General features: G+C 34.3%; 1 protein-coding gene across 5 annotated transcripts in view; it reads right to left on the bottom strand.

The window, feature by feature from the left end:
* Positions 1 to 1,405: 1,405 nt before the first annotated feature.
* Positions 1,406 to 22,481, bottom strand: part of LOC133516884 (period circadian protein) — a 51,280-nt gene continuing 30,204 nt past the window's right edge. For 4 of the 5 annotated variants that reach the window (XM_061849935.1, XM_061849928.1, XM_061849919.1 and 1 more), the window contains exons 18-27: positions 21,844 to 21,988; positions 20,048 to 20,146; positions 18,736 to 18,855; positions 16,639 to 16,778; positions 14,283 to 14,453; positions 10,809 to 10,991; positions 8,670 to 8,756; positions 7,065 to 7,166; positions 6,462 to 6,611; positions 1,406 to 5,051 (exon numbers count right to left, since the gene is read on the bottom strand). In XM_061849935.1, the coding sequence (XP_061705919.1) occupies positions 4,932 to 5,051; positions 6,462 to 6,611; positions 7,065 to 7,166; positions 8,670 to 8,756; positions 10,809 to 10,991; positions 14,283 to 14,453; positions 16,639 to 16,778; positions 18,736 to 18,855; positions 20,048 to 20,146; positions 21,844 to 21,988 (1,317 nt within the window). In that variant the 3' untranslated portion in view covers positions 1,406 to 4,931. The remainder of the gene's footprint in view (positions 5,052 to 6,461; positions 6,612 to 7,064; positions 7,167 to 8,669; positions 8,757 to 10,808; positions 10,992 to 14,282; positions 14,454 to 16,638; positions 16,779 to 18,735; positions 18,856 to 20,047; positions 20,147 to 21,843; positions 21,989 to 22,481) is intronic. The other variant, XM_061849943.1, reaches the window with a different exon arrangement.

Raw genomic sequence — 22,481 nt, forward strand, 5'->3', positions numbered from 1 at the left:
CATGTATTTATTTTAAAGAATATCTGGAGCAAATTGTTAACGGAGCTAGAGAGCGAGACAAAATTACCAGGAATTCTCCTAATGTGCACTTTACCTGTCCTTACTTTACCTCCGGAATATCTTGGATTTAAGTCCAGTTGGAAAGAAGTAACGCTCAGTAGAGAACTAGGCAAGTCATGCGCCCATGAAAGAGTTCTAGGTCGGACTGAGACACAAGTCACAGAAGACGAAGCTAATACAGCTTTTTACACAAAGATAAACAAAGGTTAAAATAAGAACAATTCAAGTACTTACAACACCTAGTCTATTAATTGATACCAAAATTGCTTTACTTAACTATTATAGTTTTTTTTTTTATTCCATACTTTTAAAACTTTTCTAGATAATATTCGGTCTACTTGTGCGGCTTATAAGTTAGTATTTTGTTTGATATCATGTAAACAAAAAAATATCATAATTACAAGAAATCAAACAAAAAATTAACTTGTAAACCGCCCAAGTAGATCTAATATTATGTAGTACGAAAGTACCTATACATACGGATGCATATATAGATGTGAACGCACACATATATAGCTAGTTTCGGATACAAAATAGAGATAGCGCTTCGAAATTAGTTTCCTTATAATGCTTCAAGAGGGCTCTCTTTTCCTACATACTTACTTTACTCTTTATATCTATCACACTTCCATATTAGTGCGACAGTGACAGTTGCGTTTAAATCGCTACGGAACGTAAGCGATTGGCATGTTGGCTACGCGGCCTGTATATACCTACCAAAGAGAATTTGAAATAGAGGTGGATTGTCCAAGAAAATTTTGTAGCCACAGTAAATTTACTGCCATGTTTCGACACATGATTAAAACTTTGCGAACGCCATTTGACTTTGATCCTTATTCTTTTGCTCGTATGTTTGTGTGAAAGTTTCATTTCTCCACTACCTAAAGGTTGTCTGGAAGAGATCGCTCTGTAGCGATAAGGCCGCCTGTTGTTTACCTCTATCTTCATGTATTATATGTGTTTCCATGTACATTTGTTCTGAGGTTGTGCAATAAAGAGGATTTGTATTGTATTGTGTTTAATTTGTTACAAATCAAAATGTAGCGCCATCTAATAGATAAAAGGCCAAAGTTATGGCAGCATCGCTTCGAGCGATGGCGCTGTAACCTTTAAGTTGTGCCCTGTAACATGGCGCCACTTTTTGATATTTAATAAATTTAACACATATCGGTGAAATAATAAGGATCTTAATCAAATGGCTATCTAAAAGTTTAAATCATGTGTCGAAATATGGCAGTAAATTTACGTGGCTACAAAGTTTTCTATGACAATACACCTCTATTTCAAATTATCTTTGATACCTACTTACAATTAGGTATTTTACTACAAAATAAAATGACTGGCGAAAATGTAGTATTCAATTTTTATTATTTTAACTTACTTTATTATCACTATCAGTGTATAAAACATATATTTTTGTTAACATATTTTTTTCTCAATTCATTCCTTCATGAAAGGCATATGTAAGTATACATACGCGAAAGCACGATCAGGCAATCTTGAATATACATTGTTCAACATTAACTTAATGGAAAAGGTGAAAAACGGAGTACTAGCAAAAGTTATCTCCGCCTGCCCCAAACCCAGAGCCTTATTTAAATTACATATTGCGCCAGATCACTAACTGCTGTTCCCGAAAGTTAAGAATGTGTAATTGTGGTCAGTCGGTTCACCAACAGTCTCTACCACTCAGGTACATAAAAAAATTACAACTTAAGATTCTATATCTGTGTAATGACCCAGTTTATACAGAGTTTGTACTTTTATATGACGGCGGTGGTAATAATCCCAAAATGACAGAATTTTTGCAGTAAATTTTAAAAGCGTTATACGTATTAATAGAGAAAAAGAGAACAAGTAATATCAATAAATATGTCAACTGACAATTTTTATTAATTTCTGAGGTCTTTTATTCACTAATATATTTATTAATACTTAAATACCTGAAATTATACTATAATAATGTAGGTAATAAAGAAAGGTGCAATTATGTATGGATTAAACTTCCACTTAAGGGTGGCCTAACTTAATTTGTCTTAGAGTGCCTAAGTGTCGCAATTCTATTATTGTTCCTTCAAAATACATAACGCCACTACACTTGTGTATTTCAGAATATAAAAATATATACAAAATTATTATTTACAAAAATAGTAAAAGATGTCCTTATTTTTAAAATATATAGATATATATTTACAAACATTTACATCAATGCAACATTTATTACTCATATTTCTGAAATGTCACCAAACAGAGCATAAAACATCCATGTTAAAATTTTATATGTTACGACTTTAGTTTCATACTTGTTGTATATTTTTTGTTGAAATAACTTTAATGGAAAATCAAACACTTATACCGTAGAATCCAGAACGAGCGAACGATTGGAAAACAATCTTAAGCGTAACATGTGTTATGCCTTATGCCCGAAATATAAGTAATGTTGCAGCCACGTATTTCTTTCTTTATTGCTCTTCAAGTATAAATACGTAAATTGGTAAATTGACTGTTGTATTGTACAAAAAATAAACAGAATCAATACACGTACATACGCGGTAAAAAAAAACTTACTTGGTGGAAATATTTCCCCTTCAACGCTACAATTATAAGACGAAGCGAACGAAAATGCCTCCCGTTTCAGTTTGGGCGAAAAAAAATTGAAAAATGCGATCTGTAGACTAGAACATCCGGTCTAGTCTACAGGTCGCATGTTTTACCCAATTCTCGTGAAATTTGCTAAGCAGATTGGATAATTATAGAGGTAGGTATAGTTTTTTCGTCGATTCCGTTTTTAGATTTTTTCAAAAGGCGAGGCGTTGGGGGTGCGTGAGGTGTACAGTACGCAGAACCACTAGTTTAAATGATAATTAAAATTATTTATCGGGTTAAACACAGCATTATGAAACAGTTTTCTACTAGTCTGTGTTAAGGATTTTTATATCTATGTACTTTAGGCTGACAAGCTAAGATATAAGGCTTATAAAAAATAACATACAATCAAATTGAGAACTGACAACTTTTTTTTAATTTTGAAGTATGTTAGAAAATGGCACCTTGCTCTTCGAGTTGTGGGTGGTTGTGGAACAGAAAAGTAGGAAGAAAATAATGAGATAATACTAGTCTTTGATCAATGTACACCAATCTGAAAAAAATCCTTTTCTCATATCAGGAGCGAGGAAAAATGAACCATGTATTCATGTAGGTGTGTATTAAACTATATCACAACTACAGGCCTTTAATAGGTTTGCTATAACGTCTTTTTAAACATATCTATATAAAATAAAGTCCAATCTGCGTAGGTACTAACGTAACGTTAATTACAAATACTTAATCAATTCACTATAACGAGGATAAAATTAACTCTGTCATTTCCTTACTTACTTATTTATTACATCGCTTAATACTATTTGTGTCAATCAGATTTGACTATTTATATATTTGATTGCCATGAGATATTATACTTACCATATTCCAACAGCCATGGCCAAAAATATTATTTCATCTACGATATTTTTATTTGACATGTAAATGAGATGTATCAATAAATCATCTGAAATCTGATACAATTAAAAACAATTTTTAATAATGTAATTATGAAAATATTTCAAGGTGTAAAAATATAATTAGAATTTTTACTTTACAAGACTTCAAAATATGTACAAAACTAGACAATACTGCTAGCAAATATGATAGAAAACTCTTAACTAATTGACGTCAAATAAAATAACATATTTGCTTTAAAGTTGTACCTTCATTTTTGTCGCAGTATTATATAGGGACCTCCATTTCTTATGGATTTATTTTTATCTAGACGTTGAATATATTATAAACGTGGTTATGTTGTACATTTTCGTTATGAAGAAGTAGTATTACGATTCAAGTTATGAAAGAATAAAGTGTGTCTGACATTTTTGGCCAAGACTGTACATTTTGTAAAGATAAAGCAATTTAGTTAAAGTTAAAGAATATAAAACCTTAACGTTAGGCCTGAGCACGTTAGACAAGTCACGATTACATACAAACTAATCAAAAAAATCAAATCAAAAGACATGTTTTCAGTATCATTTTACATTATCTTATAGACCCTATTGATAGATGTTTAGTATTTTTTGTGTTATAGCACGTAGTTTAAATATAAATTTATATATGTAGGTAATATTAATCTTCAAGTAAAAATAGGATCTCTATAAAATCTCCCGATAGGTAGTTAACAACAACAATTAAATCCGTTTGTGAGGCATCTCAATCACCTGTATAAGACATCGAATATTGTGAATAGTACTCTCTCGTTTACTTTTAACACGAATATTTCATCTCAAACAGAGTAATCAAACAATAATTATTATACTAACGACAACTAAAATAAAACATTTCTTGTAAAGAGAACTCAAGTAAATTGCACATCCGTCCGCGATTAAGCGACTTCGGTACCCAAAAACATAAAGCCTAAGTATTTATATAACTTATTATCCTAAAAAGCGTGTTGGCCAATACAGCAGAGCTCTCCACACGTACACGTACAGTCACATTACAATCCAGAATCTCTATCACTATCAAACTATACACCGTATATAAACTGTTCTCATGTATTACATGATGTACAAATGCAGTGAACAATCCTTTGCCGTCGTATATTCTAGAAAACATTGTATTTGTCATGCTACTTCAGTCAACGTCAGTACTTTTTATACTAAGACTGATTGAAAGGGCTTAGCACGATTGTGCGTTCTCGTAAAAATACAATGGTAAAGGATTATTTCACCACATCTGTATTACTTGTGTCACAATGGCGTTGCAAATGAAATCGTAAGGATTTACCCGAGGGCATCATGCACGAACTCGGGTCGTTGATTAAAGTTTACAGGGGTCACGAACTATGCCACTGAAGTGGTGGGCTCGGGCTCGGGCTCAGGCTCGTCATCGGGCGATGGCAGCGGGGCATCCTCTTCATATATCATCACCAGTTTACTATATTTCCTTTTTCTCCTCGCGCGCTGAAACAATGACGATAAATGATATCGTTTTTTACAGTGAATAGTTTTATAAGAAAAATAGTTAATACATAATCGTGTCACAAATTAAATAAACGATAATACCCTCCAACACCGTTTTAGTATATTACGAAATGCGTAATTTCTTCAGTAAAATTTTCATCCATTTGTCGCCAATATATTACGTCTTTTCAGAAATCGGACTTAAGTGGTTCTAGCTATTAACCTAGTTGATATCGGTATCAATTAAGCTCATTTAATTAAATTTACATTGATATATTTTGTGTTCATAAAAAAAAAATATATCCGAGTTTTACCATTTGCAAAAAAGAGACGCTTGTGTTCATCCAGGATTATTACCGGCCTGCAAAAACGCAGTCGCTCCTAAGAAATATAGGAACCTATTTTAGCATTTTGAAATGTAATTTTGCTTTCCCTTGGACTACTGAAAAACCAGATCAATGCCAAAAAGGCTGAATTCACTTGGCATATCTAAGTACACGACCTGCACGACCCAACTTTTCTTAAAACTAAATAGTGCAACATTTTAGCAGATAGTATAGTTACCATAAATGATGATAATTTTCTGGCTTGAGTTATGTGCATTAAAAACACATGTTAAAAAAATAGTTATGGGATTAATATTATTTGACCATTTTCGGGTCATTTTTACCATTATCGAAATGCCTTAGAAATTAGAATAGCGAGCGACCCTTCAAACATTTTTTTTGTATATCTGGAAAAATTATATAAATCTGCATAAATCATATTTTTTGTAAACACAAAATACATGAAATGTAAAGGCAACTAAACGTACTTCAATAGAGCATGAATTCCTAGAAGAGCTAGAATGACTTAGTCCGATTTGTGAAAAATGTGAGATTGTTTCGACGGTGAATGTATTAGAATTGTAATGGGGAAAGAAAATGAAGGGCTGGTGGGGCTGACGGCACCACTTTGTGAGTCAACTTTATTACTCCTTATGGCCTCAGGAACACGTGGTTAATATCTTGCGGATTCCTCACGAGCGCGGCTAAGGTCATAAGGTGTACAGTCACGTCTGAAACTATCGATACGGACAAAGTGCCAAAATTATGTATACACGACCTTATTGCCCATATATTGAGGTCGTGTATACATATTTTTGGCACTTTGTCCGTATCGATATTTTTAGACGTACTTTATTAGTCGCAACTACTTTAGATGTTAATATTAGATTTTTTTTGTCAATTAGGCTGTACCTAATATATAATTTTAAACTTGAACTGTAGAGATTTATGTCCATTTGAAAAAAAAATCCAGAGTGCAAGATACTAATATCGCGTTGTTTCATCCACTACTATTGACGCTGAATGTACACTCCCTATGCTCTTTTTCTTCTTTGACAATTTATAAAGCTAAAACCCTTGTTACCTTGGCTAGGGTGCTCATGGACAGCTTGTGGCCCTCCTCGCTGGAGCTGCCGGAGCTGGTGACGCCCTCCTCGAGCGTGAGGCGCGCGGCCACGCCCTCCAGCTGCAGGTCCATGTACAGCTGGCCCAGCTGCTCGTTCACCATGGACGGCTGGATTTTTTAAACTAGTGAGACTTTCACAATATAGTGACGACGATCGCAATTTTTGGGCGTTTAGGTACAGAATGCTACATGCTACATGTTTTGCATGAGGTCCAAGGCATAGAACGCATGCGATTAATTTCTTGCGGCTGCATAACCGCCAAAAGTATAACGTACTGTTAGCTTCATAAGCGCACGCACTTGGAACAATGAAACCGCGAGAAATAAGATTGAAACCGCAAGAAACTAAATCGCAGTGCGTTCTATGCCTAAAACCGATAACTTTTAGCAAAGATTCATTAATTGTATAAGATGTGAGAAGTCTAAGACAATTTTGTTCTGCAAATTTGATAGCCAAACGAGATGGCGCTGTATGGCTCCATGCTTTATACAGTAACTTTGGTTGTCAAAAGTCGATGTTTGACAATTTAGTGACAAAAAACATATGGTACTAAATCTTACCTGTTCAACTCCGACCAACTTCTGTTTATCTGATATTAAAACTTCATCTAAAGTCTTTGTTACGACCTGATATTTGTATATCAACTCTGATGTTACGCTTACCTGGAATGAAATAATTTCATTAAAGTATAGTATTTTGAGCAACAGGTACATAATAATTAGAGGCCGAAATTCTCGTGGCATTTTTGAACTGTCATTGGGACTTCTCATTTATCGACTTCCGATATATATATATATATATATATATATATATCGATGCAATTTAAGAACACAACATATTAAAAAGTTAAGAGTCAGCGGAGATTTTATTGTAAAAGAAGTAATTTAACACATTCACTGCCGGGAACCCACCCGGTGGGCGCTCGTGAACTTTGTTCAGATGCCGGACAACCCGCTGGGCGGGTTGTTTTGTACGCAGCTATAGACCACCGGTTTCTGGGGTAGTGCGCCGTTTTTTGTCTGGTAGTGAATGTGTTAACCCTTTTCCAGACATATTTAGTACGATTTATCGACCACATACGCGCCATTAGAATTTCACCTTTAGCATTCCGATTTAAGGTTCAAATTAGATTACACTTTCAGGAAATGTTACTTGTCTTCAAATGAATCATCAAAGCTGTATTAATTGGAATATATTTGGATTTTTTGTGAAAACCTTATTGCGACCTGGAAAAGGGTTAACAAGATAATATGGAAAAATATGACTAATATATAAGTTGATATCTATTTCTTTTATAAAGAAACTAATGCAACCACTTGTAAATACGAAAACAGATTTTGAACATGCAATTGAAAGAAAAAACAATGAACAGAATTAACTAAAAGTGAAATTCTATATCACATTTTCATCTACTCAAACGTTTTCTAGATGAAATCGCTCTTTAGTAATAAGACCGCCTGTAGTTTTCCTCTAATTTAAATCTTTAATTTGTTGCGTTCTACTTTGTATCGATATGTGTATATCGGTAGACGATAAATGACAAGTCCCTAGCACAATTCAAAAATGCCACGAGAATTCCGGCCTCTGATAATAATTGTAGTTTCAAGACCTAATTATGCACACAATATTTTTTCTAAGACAGCAGCAAACAGCTAAAATAATAAACAAAATCGAAGTAAGTACCCATATTAAATCTATTATCTTTGTACATCTTCGCCTAGAAATTACCATCATATAATAATAATAATTCAGACTATATACGTCCCACTGCTGGGCACAGGCCTCCTTTCATGCGCGAGAGCGGATGCGGATTGGGGACTCACATACACCTTTGAATTCGTTTTCAGATGTATTGTATCATATATTGTATGAATATTTCATATGCTCAGTTGTATTATGATACAAACGAAGTTGATATCAGTTGATATCACTGGCAGTCATTTAATGGACAAATATAAGTGCTGGAGTAGAAAAAATAAAGTAAAATAAGCCCCTCTCTTTAATCTATCTAGTCTTAATTTTTTCACTATAATTATATTGCCACCATATAGAAAGCATCTCTGATCTCACTAATATATTACAGAAACATAATCAGCTGGCAAAATATTAAGGCTAGAAATTAAAAATATGTATTCGTTTTTTGTTTGCAGTGTGAATTGTCATACTTGTTCCATCCAAGGTGGTTCCTTTTTTCTTCTCTGCATCTGTTTGCTGCGGGGGTTATCATTGCCTGTAGTCGTGGACGCGCCGGACTAAAAACAAACAGTTTTATATAAATACAAACACACACTATAAAAACTCACAATAAGCAGCCAAATCATATGACAGTATGTATTAGAATATATTAAATATTATATTCGTTGTTTTATCCAAATGGGAATTAAAATATATATAAGTATAAATCCCATGCGTTTATTTGCCGTCGTAATTTTTAAAGAGCTATTTTTGAACTGTCTATAGCACGCAAGTGTGGAATTGAGACAGAGTTATTTCCCGTGCTTATCCAGAGAACTTCGTTTCAAAATATAATACAATTCAAAGACCGTTCAGGGCTTAAACTTTTTACCTTCATGCTAAATTTCACCTTAAGCGATTCAGATGTTTAGAGTTTTCGAGAGGAAATGCTTGAGTTGCTTAAGAATACAATACAGTCAAATCATCATACATGTGCCTTTAAAAATTGAGGAGTTCCCTCAATTCCTCATGGATCCCATCACCAGATCAGAACCAAAAATATTTTGGGACCACTTTGGAGGTAACTCCTTTAAAATAAAAAAAGAATTACTCAAATCGGACCACGGGTGTTGGAGTAATCGGTGAACATACTACATTAAAAAATCATCATCATTATCATCAAAAAATCATCATCAGACCCACTTCATCAAATTGATGGTTTTTGAGAGAAAATGCTAGATTTGCTTAAGAAAACACCCAAATTACCATACACGTGCCTTTAAAAAATGAGGAGTACCCTCAATTCCTCATGGATCCCATTATCAGATCAGAACCAAATTAAAATGGGACCAACTTGTAGATAACTCCTTTCAAACAAAAAAAGAATTACTCAAATCGGACCGCGGTTGTCGGAGTAATCAGTGAACGTACATAAAAAATAGCCACAACCGAATACACCTCCTCCTTCTATGAAATTGAAGACGGTTAAAAAGTTCCTTATGTTAAGGCACTGGTTTGCTAAATAATATATGTTTTTGGCAAAAGTTTCATTTTTGGTACAAGTTTTTGTCGCTGACTGTACTTTTCTTTCCACAGGCAACGAATACTTATTGATAAAATTCTAAAAACCCCAAACTCAATTAGGTTGCGTTGATTTATAACAGGGTTCCTATGGCCACCTCCTGTCTCCATCATCAGATCAGCCCGATTTTACTAAAACATCACCACCGCGCTTATACGTATGCAAATTTTCAGCTTCATTGGAAATCGCAAAGTGGGTTAAATTTAACCTGCAAGATTTGACCCATACAAACATACATAGTTTACATTGCAAGTTAAAAGCTTGTACGTAATGACGAAACTTGGCAGTTACTCATATAAGTACATATTTCCAAAATAATCATTTCCGCAACCAAACGACTTCCGTTTTTTTACAGATAATAAACGGATTCGATCTTGGGCTTCCGGTTCGATATATGGATTTATTGAAAATCTTTATACTTATGCAACTGTCCTGGTTTTACCAATAGTACATTGTGCAACGAGGCGGCTAAGTGAAACTTTGGACACGAGGGTGGTAATTCCCGACAGCCGCAGGCTGGAGGGAATTAAAGACCCGAGTTTGCAAATTTCTTACCCCCGGAGTTACACACAATGGATTTCATCATACTTGCGAAGTAAAAACTAAATTTTAAGCGTAATTCGTAAATACGGTGACCTATCAAACTTTTGTCCGCCATTTTGTCAACTATTCGGCATTCAGCCACGATTAGAATTTATGTAAAAATATTTTAAGCGGCTGTTAAATTAATCAAATTAAATATTTTTAAACATAAACAAAAATATTAAATTATAAACGTCAGTATTTTAAAAGTAAAACTGGTTTATGCTACTTGGTTTGTATGAATAAGTGACATAATTCAAAAAAGTTATAACTCCCTAGGGAATTATAGTTTTTTTTTTTTTAACAAATTAGTTGACTCAATTTTTATTTTCCTTCACTATCCAATTTGGATTTATAGTTGGATTTGAATTTGGATTTTTTATGATGGTAAAATTAGTGCAAGTAACAAATAACTCCCGTGAGATAAGTATGTACGTCAGAGACGCTTATAAAGAATAGCATTTACAGCGTCGGTTTTGTTCTGTTTATTCTTGGCATCGCCGCTGTCCTCCGCGCTGCCCGACTCGGTCTTGAAGAAGGAGCTGTAGAAGGAAGAGTAGCTGGACTCTCCGTCCGTGCGGTCCACAGCCTCCTCGCTTTTCAGCTTGCTGTCTCGCGACGCCGTAGGCTCTGGCACGGCTTCGTTACTCTGTGGGTGAAAAGATTCAACCCCTTGCATGGTTATTAGTCATACATATAGGTATACAATATGTTGTGGCCAGTGCATAGATTTTGATCAATTCACGAAATTACATTTCAAAATCGATTACTTCATATTATGGTTAGGTTAGGTTTGACTGACTAGCAATGCCTAATTTATGCTTAGCAATAAACTGAAACAGATGTCATATACGAAAAAAAGGTTACCAAAGCCTAACAACTCAGCGCTGGAATCCAATCAACGTTGTTAAGAAAAATGAATTGTTTGGTTTCCTAGTGTATTTCCTCGTAGTAGTCTGTAATTATTATATTATTTAAATATATAAATAATATAAATCTACCGGAACCGAAAGCGCTTAAATATAAACAAAAAAAATACTCATGGTACTCTGCAATATTCAATATTGTCCAACGTAGTAAAAGTAACTTTGTCGACATGTTCTGTTGTTATATCCCAGACACTAAAATAAAAAATTGATCGGGAAACCTACTACACTATCTGTCCAATCAAACTGTGATTTTAGCCCAAAACTAGACAGATCAAATGTCAGTTTATAGTTCACCTGGTTATCTGAGACATGAACACAGATTTTAGCCTTAATTTAGTCAAAACGATCTATATATCTGCTGATTCTGAACACTTGACCTGCTTAATTATATTTACCATAGCACATTATTCGAGAATGTTTGAGATACTTGATTACGCTAATACTAATTACTGTAGGTAGCAGCTTAAAAGTTTATGATTATTTTGTCTGATTCGCGGAGGTGTTTTTTATTTTTGTGATTTTGACTTATTGGACTATTCCTAAAAATAATTAACTGATAATGTATGTTGTAGAGCTAGTTTGTAAGATTGTTAGCTTAACTTAAGAGTCTCCTGACGTGAGACCTTTATTTGATATACATCCTACCTCATATCCTATATTAACACTTGGCTAGCCACATCCAAATCTTATTCGTGTATGATTTTGGTGTATACATATTATATTGGTGTATACATCTTTATTACAATTTATATTACTTAATAACTTATTGGATATAATTATAACTAGTTACGAATGCTGTAGCACTCGTTTATAAGGCCGTAAGTTTTTGACGCATGGCGAACCTTTTCACCTCCAAATTTATTACTTTTATACATATTAAATGTGCTGGTGTAGTAACAGGTAGATATTATACCTACATCTATTTTACATTGCAGTAGTTGATTTATTATTCTTCGTAGAAAACATTTATATGTGTCACTGATGAACATATCAATAAGCATTACAACTTAAGAATTATGGAATAAATAACAAAAAATTGTCTATCATTAGTGAACTTAAATGAATATTCATTTAAAGGAAATACAGGCACAGAATTAAATATGACTAACATAAATATAAAAATGTAAATATAAAATCTATGATTGCTTATAGAATACGTAACCCAGAGCGATGACATTTTCACGGAATGTACAATTCTACAGCTTTGATCAAAAGTATGGACGGATATATCAAAATTACTAAAATAAGGATATAACAAAGTGTAATTAAAAATATTACAACACTATAGATAAATGGTCAATTTCAGTTTCGAGTATTCTCTAAAAACCCTTGGTATCTCAGCCCAATTTTTAGAAATTTCGATTTTCTACACCGTGTTTTTTTGTATCCGTTAATTTCAAGACTCTCCTAAGCATAAATTAAGTTACTTTATCAAAGACACCGGTATTCTAATTAACTCCATTTCGGAGATAATCCATCGTTTATTTTTATCTGATAAGACTCCTACGAGCGTGTACACTGTACACTTACCTTAGGGCCTGTTTAAATATTGATTAGTGTTTAGTGCAGTAATTCGCACGCGTAAGATAAGAACTAATTCGGACGATCAATATACGAAATGACATTAATACGTCACATCTTTCAATTGTTTGGTTGAGTTAAATGTCATGCCCGTGTTACAACAACGCTATATACAACATTTAATTTACTTTTTCTACTCCCCGACTATAATGGTTGAATTAAGATTCATATACCAAACTACAAATGCGTACTTTTCATGTATAATATAATAATATATATATATATGTACTCAACTATAATAGTTATTTACGATACGAGTGCGAAAAATAGGAAATTAGTAACGAGTGGCGATAAATTAAATACGACCGAAGAGAGTGTTTTAAATCGACAAGAGTTGCGAATTACCTATTCGCACATGTATCGTACAACGTTTTACAGTACATATGACAATTTAAATTTTCGACATAGTTACATAATGTGCTAATTTACGCACTAGTGCGGAAAAGTAGCACCATATGTACTGTAAATAACTATTATACAATCGTGAAATAATAGTGAGCTTTTTAGTCGAGTATCGGGTTTAGGCAACGAAGCTTGCTGAGTTGCCATAATAAGGTACAAGATTGAAAAGCTTGATTATATCACTATTGTATACAATACTTTTTCTACGAGTCAACAAAAATAATACTTTAAACTAATATAATCATACAGGTAAACAAACCAAAAGTATACAGCTATTTAAGATACGCGAGCAGTCGCGATACCTGCACACTCATACGCGCCCCGGCCGCCCGGGCTTGGCGGGTTGTGCAACGGCACCTCGTAACTCATGAGGCCCTGGTACTGGATCCTTGCTAAATTAAATTTTTAGACTGTATTTTTTTTATTTTGGCCACCGTAGCCTATGGAGACTAACAAGCAACGCTAAACGGTTTTCGTAATCTATGGATGTTGTTATATTAAGGGTGTCACATGTGCGTTTATGACTTATGAAGCAATGGTTTCTACTATACAAGCTAAAATAAATATTTAATTTGAGGTATGGTTTTGTTTCGGCCCCTTGACCGCAGCAAGTTGTGATTGGTCAATTTCATTATAGTTGACTAAGCCGTTTCGAAATTAATATTATAGTTGAGTTGGGAGCCCATACATAAAATACAGTTTGGTATACGAAATCTTAATTCAACCATTACAGTAGACGAGTAGAAAAAATACTATTTTATATAAAATAAAATGAATATATTTTCTTAATTTGTCTATGCCTTTTAGTTGCATCAACGAATACAATAAAAACACGTGTGTACGAGCATATATCGAACTTTATGTGCCTGAGAATGGTGGAGATACTAAATGGTTACAACTGCATAAAGTTCGTTCGATTCGCATAGATTTTTATTCTAACTAATTGCAACTAAAATACCACAAATCATCCTAAGCGTTGATACGTTTGTCCAAGGCTGTATGATTTAAGTCGACAACGTAAAACATACCCTGTTCAAAGCGTTAGTGGCGGAACATATGCTGGTATTGACGCTGCGATCTTGGCTGGTCCTGGAGGAGGTGGGCGGCGACGGCGCGGAGGCGGCGGCGCGCTTCTCCTCGCGCCACGCCGCCAGCGACCTGGCGGCGGCCGGCTTCGGCGGGGGACCGATTTTACAGGCCTGGCGTCACATCCATTCATTTTAGGGTACAGTCTACGATGGGTAGCCGGCACGAGATACAGTTGTGCCAATATAGCAAGCACGACACGGATAACTTAGCAACAATGATATTAACCAATCACTGGGCAATCGAACATGAGGAAGTACGCCGACGTCGTCATGCATAATATTTCTACCTTGTAATAAAACAAACATCTAAAATACTAAATAAACTACATTAAGTATATTATTTTTCACCACACCAGCTTGTTGCACCAGAAAAAAAATTGAAAAGGTTCCAGATCCAAATTTTGTTATTTTTTTATCATGTTAGCTGGTCGATTTTTTTCTGCAATGTTTTATAGTTTTCTGAATTTCTGGTGAACAATTATTAAGTTTGTTTAACCCTCGCAATGCTCAGGTTTCAATACTAGAACGAGGAGTTAAACCACAGCTTTGCGCCGTTGTAAAACTAATAACTAATTAGTTTTTTACGTTCTCGGTGTACTATATACTTGAATTGTTATAAAGTGATTCCCTACGCTCGTTGGTTTTATATCACACGGAGAGAACTAAGAGGCATTTAGCCGCTACCTAATAGAAATGTTCCAAGGACTGTTCCGTTCTACCTCGGGCAGTTTATCCTTTTATGATTTTTTGACAAAAAAACTATGCTTGTCTCTAGAATAGGCGAACCAAATTGACATGAGATTGACAGATAAAATGATACCAGGATTAGTAATGAAAAAATAGTTACGAGTATATGTCGATAAAATGATATCGGCAAGTAAGATATTGCAATTACTACCATGTGATAATTATAAAGGACTCACAAACGATTTCAATTTATGAATGTCACGAGAAAAGTAGTTCACGCGATGGTACGATTGTGACGATGGGGACGCGAAAATGCCAAATTTAGGCATATAGGCAGGTTAGGGGCAAGTTGTTTATTTCGAGAGCTCGGTTGTAGCTATAAATCTAAACTTGGTAATTTAATTTTGTACGTGTAGCCAGATGAGATCGATGCATATTTAAATTATGATTTAATTATTATCTTGGATGTCCTGTTTGGGGACTGGTCTTTACAATTGAAGCAATACGGATCAACGAGACGATTTAATTTTTATGCTCACGACATAATCTAACTGAGAAATTAATCAGATTGTGCGAAAAATTGCCCCGTCTGGGTACGCCATATTTTTATTTTGAGCCAAAATATTTTTTTAATTACAATATATTTATAAAATATCCTTGTCTTTCGTCTTGATCACGGGAGTGTCATAGGATGTTTTTTGGGGGTAACTAAAAAGTTATAAATAAATAAAAAATATTATAAAAAAAAAACCCGACTGCACACTAAAAAGAGGAAAACAAGCCCCACAAGAATATTGTTGTTGATGGTAAGTTGACCATAATTAATGTTGATAGTTACTAATAACGTTTTAAATAATATAAATGAAATACATATTTCAATAACCGTGGCAATGTGGAAATATTGCCAACTGTCCGAGGTAAAACTAGGTCCAAGGTACAACAGTGTCCCCTACATTGTCAAACAATCAGTTTCTACGTATTTTGTTAGGTTCAGATATTTAAAAAAAATAGCACAACAACAGTGAATATGGATTTCTTTTGATTTACTTGGCAATGGCAACATTTTGATTTATGACGTTACCATTTTACTTCCACTGGTAAAATACATAGATGCTAAACTCATACCAACCATTCATATCATTTATTATACTCTCTTTGGTTACTGAGCATTCATTCATTCTGCTGTTTAAGGCCGGTAGCGCCCAACTTACCGTAACGTTTTTAGTAAACGTAAAGCGAAAAAACAGCAATCAAACAAGTTCGACTGCATCATCAGGTCAGCTTAATGTTAGCTAGCATATTATTGCATTGTCATCAGAATTATGGAATTACTCCAAATTTGACCTGAATCAGACATCAGAAAGTGGTTCAAATTTAAGTTACAAGATTTGAAGCACACACACACACACACACACACACACACACCAATACGTAGTAAAGCTAAATAGAAGTTGGTATGTCAAAACGAAAGGGGTTCTAAAACTGTACATTACATGTACCATCAGCTGCAAAAGCGTATAGCGACTTTATCAATGAAGTCATTTATAATTTCTCCATGCAATTTCGCAGCTCACTGTACATTGTGTGTTAGTGGGAAGTGATAATATACCTCCTCATAATTACGCGTTGTTAGCCGCAGATTGGTCTGAGGGTTGGAGAATTCGTTCTGCATCACGTTTTGCTGCATCGTAAAAGGCGACATCACGATCGGAGACCCGAAAACCGCCTGCCCGTACATCATGTATTGCACTGAAAACAACAATTGACTACATTAAAAATATTCTGTTGGTGCTAATCTAAAAAGTTTTGGCCTCGCCGTAGGTTCAGAGAGCGGAAGCTTTGAAAAATCGCACCGCATTTTTAGATAACAATACTGTTGCCAAAAATGTAATTAGCAATCTTGAGGACTTTCTCTAGGGTCGTCAGCGATTCGAATCCTGCTTTTTTGAATTTCGCTCAATATAAATAAATCACGAACATAGGTCTAAAAAAATGTAGCAGTTTATTCACAAACGCTAAAAATATGATTGCTTCTAAAAATCCGCAATTTTATTTTTGAGGGAACTTAACAATTACTTTTTTCGTTATTAAAACCCACATCAAAATTATAATTAAAAACATAATATTTTCATTCCCGAGCACGCTCATCTATCTCGCTCACGCTTACGTTCAGTGCAAGTGAAAGAATCAATTAGGTTCCAATTACTGTAATTAATTAGATAGCCGAGAAATAATGTAGACAGGCAGGTGACATCACCTACATAGCTGTATTTCTCTGCACATGGGATGCGGATTCACACGCCGCTCCAGTGTGCGAGCGAGACATTGCTATATAGGCACGGGCATACCGCTGTCTCACTCATACACAGAGTGTGCGGACTACGTCTACTAAGTCAGACTGAGACACAAGTCACAGAAGACGAAGCTCAACAATTCAAGTACTTACAACACCTAATCTATTACTATCTTGTATACTAAATTAAAAGCAATAAATATATACTCGCTTCACTATAAAGTATGTCTTTTTTTTTGGATTCCATTATTTTTAAACTTTTCTGCATAATTAATATTATGCAGAAAAGTTTCTACATAATATTAGGTCTACTTGAGCGGCTTACAAGTTAATATTTTGTTTGATATCTTGTAAACAAAAAAACTATGAAAGTTACAAAAAATTAACTTGCAATCCTCCCACGTAGACCTAATATTATGTAGTACGAAAGTATCTACACATACGGATGCATATACAGGTGTGCACACACACATACATAGCTAGTTTCGGAAACAAAATAGAGATAGCGCTTCGAAATTTAGTTTCCTTAAAATGCTTCAAGAGGGCTCTCTTTTCCTATATACTTACTTTACTCTTTGATATAAAGTATACTATTAGATAATGAGAGATCTTAGAACTGGAGAGCAACAAACTCAAAATAACTGTTTGATATATTTCATTTCACTTTTGAGGTATAAAGCAACAACAAGAAACTCAAAATGTCAGGTTGATTTTAACAATTAACAACCTAAGTTCTTCAACGGTTTCAGTAAGTATGTACCTAAAAATAAACCTTTATTTCATTTAAATTGTGAGTATACATATTTGAATCAAAGATCCTGATCAAAGGTAAGACATTATCGGTTGCAAAACTTACTTAATCTACAGAACTCAAGAGACTACTATTGTGTGTAGATATTATAGGGAGCTAGTTCAATACGTATAAAAAATCTAAATACATCCTTAACACACTTCCATACTTTCCATAACTTTATTGAAATAGGTATACTTTATAAATGAAGACGATGACTGCATATTCTTACATTTCTCCTTATTTTCTTGTTACAATATTTACACATTATATTCCCCAATAAAATAACCACAAAAATACTCATACTCATACTCAAAATCTAGCCACGAAAAATATTAAGTTTTCGTGGCTAGATTTTGTCTAGAAATAAACAACAAATTAGAATGTTAATTTTAAATGTATTGCCTAAAACTAAACTCATAGGTGCAGAAATTTGTAGCCATATCATAGACTATACAAGTAACTTAAGGCAAGTGTGCACACTCGGAAGTGCCTAATGATATAAAAATTAACTAAAGATATCTTAAAGGAGTCAATTAGAATACTGGTGACTTTAAGTTAGTTTACGCTCAGGAATGTACCCTTGAAATTAACACATAAAAAATCACGAATAGAGTACTTACCAGCCGGGGCTTGGAATTGCATTTGTGAAGAATTTGTGTTGCTAGTATCATTTGGGCTCGGCGTCGACGTACACGGCAACGTAGGGGAGTTCGTTGGTAAGTAGTACATAGGCACGAAACCTGCAAGGATTACAAATGTTTTATCTATAATTGCAGAGGCTGGGAAATGGCAATTCGTGAATGATAATCGATTTTATCGGACGATACGAAGCTTTTCTCCAAACATGCGAGTAAATAAGGTAAAATAATCAATTATTTAGGCATCAAGCATCACTGAATCGAATCGAAACCAAAACATATTTGAAAGATTAAGAGAAAAGGGGACGAAATCACGTAACCACTTTTCTAAGCAAACGTGGTCCCCATTTTCCTCTCTACATATAAACATTATAGAAAATATTTTTACGCAATTTAAAGTATATTACACAACTATGCCCCTTCGTTTGTTTTTTAAATTATTATAAGAGTTTTCAAATATTTATATGAAATGTGTTTTGCGCTTCTACCTCTTATAATAATCAAAATTTCGAATGAAATAAAACGAAAGTGCAATTAGCTATAGTTAATATACAGCACATTTTGTAAAAATATTTTCCATAACAATATCCAGGGAGCAATTTCCTCTTAAGGCACAACTCATGCTGCCATTAGTGTGCGATGTTCATTCAAAATAATTGTGCACTATAAAATAATAATGAAAGGCATTTTTAAGACCTAATATGCTTTAAAAAAATGTTGTGGAACAGCCTTCGATTTCATTAAACGGGTCCATCTCGTAAGAACCAGACATGTAAGGTCGTTGATCTCCCTATCTGGCTCTATGATATAGTTTGTAGTACCGGGTCTTGTTTGCATTGATACTAGTATTTCTTAGTCCACAACTACAACTCCTCCTCAGCTAATACAGTTACAATAATGGTTTATTTATTTTAATTTGTCCATATTTCAGAGGATATGAGAGAAAAAGAATATAGGTAAACATATAAAACCACAGATCTGGTATAATATTATAATCTCGGTCAATCAACTTGTTGTTTGTTGTTGCTCTGAACACTTACTAAGATCGTTTAAAAAAATACTATAACACATATTTTTTTATATATTAGTAGATAGCTTATATAATTGTTTTTTTATACAAAACAAATTAAATTATATTTCTGAATAGCATCGATTTAAATTATACTATTAAAAATTTCTTATTTGGTCGCTAGAGGTTAAAGTGCGACCCAGGCGACGTAAATATGGAAACCGGGTGCACAAAAAAAGTTGAATCATCCAACTACACATAAAATGGTGTGATTGTTGGGCTTACCTGGCACTGCAGTAATGGGGCTCACTAGCGGCATTTGCTGCGGCATAAACGTGGTCATTCCGTTTACGAAATTCTGTGGCCACACAGACGTCGATGTAGCTGCGGGATTCAAAAAGGAAACATAGATATAAATACCAGTTTTCTAGAGAACATTGATCCTGAAAAGAAAAACTCTTTTGCACTAGCAAAGTCACCAATGGATTCACCCTAATATCGCTGCTTTTTGACATGTCAATGTCTAAAAAAAATTGTAAGAAAGTTAGTAATACAAAGACTGCGCAATTTGACTCCGACCGTGCTAAGTTTGGATCTTGACAATGAAAATGCGTACATATAACATACATATTACATACTTCAAGAAAATTCAACGTAGGTTTCAGAAGATATTTTGTTTAATTTTTTTCATAGTTTTACAGGGATAGATAATAGTTCAGGATCATAGTTTAAATACACGTATAGGTACAGTCAAGGTATTAAGGTCAGTTAAGGTATCGATACGGACAAAGTGCCAACAATATGTATACACGACCTTATTGCCTATACATTGTGTTTGTACACGCATAGTGGAGCCGTTAACCACGTATAGTACGATGAATTTTATCGACAAATCACCCCCCATACCTATGCTTTTTCGCAACAATTTTAAAAATGCACCCCTTCAAAGTTTTATGCTGCCAAACACGACTGCATTTGGTTAATGTACCATTACAGTACATATGGTGCTACTTTATCGCACTAGTGCGAAAATTAGCATATTACGTTACTGTGTCGAACATTTAAAGGGCCATATGTACTGTAAAACGTTGTACGATACATGTGCGAATAGGTAATTCGCAACTCGTTTCGATTTAAAACACTCCCTTCGATCGTGTTTTAATATATCGCCACTCGTTTCAAATTTCCTATTTTTCGCACTTGTATCGTAATGTACTATTATATGTCTATTTACCTATCGCACAATTAAGAAATAATAATCATTCGGTAGCTTATGAATTAGGGCATACATTTCACAGAAAATTTTCAAATATTACTCGAGAGTTAATAACAAAGATAAAAATTGTCTTCAAATATATACTTTTTTTGCAATTTATATTGTTTTTTCGAAAACGAGGTCGTTGACTTGTACTTTTTTAAATGTTAAATAATAGTACAGGATATCAACTAAAAGTTGACATAAAAATGATAGCCCTAGTTAAAATATTTCACAAATTACACGAGTGCAAAAAAGACCTGTAATGTGCGTAGAACTAAGTTGCTTTAGTTTCAAATGATAAATAGGGCAGCGGGCAATTATTATTTAGAACTACATAAGTTGACGCTCATTACAGAAGGTCTTCTTTGGACTCGTGTAACTTGTGAAATGTTTTATTTAGGGCTATCATTTTAATGTCAACTTTTAACTGATATCCTGTACTAACATTTAACATAAAAAGTACAGTTCAACGACATCGTTTGAAAAAAAATGTAAAAAAAATAGTTATTTACGATACAAGTGCAGAAGATAGGAAATTCGCAAAGAGTGGTGATAAATTAAAACACGACCGAAGGAAGTGGGACACGAGTTGCGAATTACCTATTCATGCTCTCATTCCCGCACGCGCCGCAAACACATTGTATATTTAGCGTTTACATATTTATGTCACTTTGTCCATATCGATATTTAATACCTTAACCTATAATAAGCGCCCTCAAAATCTACTAAAACTATGTTTCTTGAGTTTATCATATTGATAGGCTCCTATGATTCTCCGACGTGCGTAATCTTCTGTCTGACTGAGTACTGCCATTGAACTCACTGACGGTGGCGACGGTGACGGCGGGCGGCGCGGGCGCGGAGCAGGACGGCTGCCGCCGGCGCATCTGCCGCGACGACGCGCAGTGCTGCTTGTGCGTGCCTCCTTCCGCTTCCTGAGGCTTCGATGCACGCTTCAATCCGTGTGGCTGTAAACATTTAACTTCCATTAGTTTAACGAAAACGAATGGGCATGCGAAAATACTACACACAGAACAAATAGAACCTTTTTAATACAGTTGCTCATAAAGTGCTACTTTTCGTAGCTGTTTAGCGTTCGCAAAGTTGATTTTTGTGAACTAGTGATTTTTACTATTCCAACTTTTTTTTAATTTATATAGTTTGGATGTCCAAACTCTTTACATATATTTTATTTCGCTATTACACGTTTATTCTTCCAAAAATATTATTAAACGCTATAAATTAAATTTTTATTTGTTATTATATGTAAATTAAATGTTACATAATACGATATTTCGCTAAAACTTTTTTTTATTGGCTGAATGAAACTATGCCTACTTTTTAACATCGCCCTCGACAAATGTATCCGCGACTCAAAGATCGAGACTAAAGGCACTATCTACCGCAAATCTATCCAAATTTTAGGGTATGCGGATGACCTGACGTGATAGGAAGATCCTT

This window comes from Cydia pomonella, chromosome 1, assembly GCF_033807575.1.
Source record: "Cydia pomonella isolate Wapato2018A chromosome 1, ilCydPomo1, whole genome shotgun sequence".
In the NCBI taxonomy this organism is placed as follows: domain Eukaryota; kingdom Metazoa; phylum Arthropoda; class Insecta; order Lepidoptera; family Tortricidae; genus Cydia; species Cydia pomonella.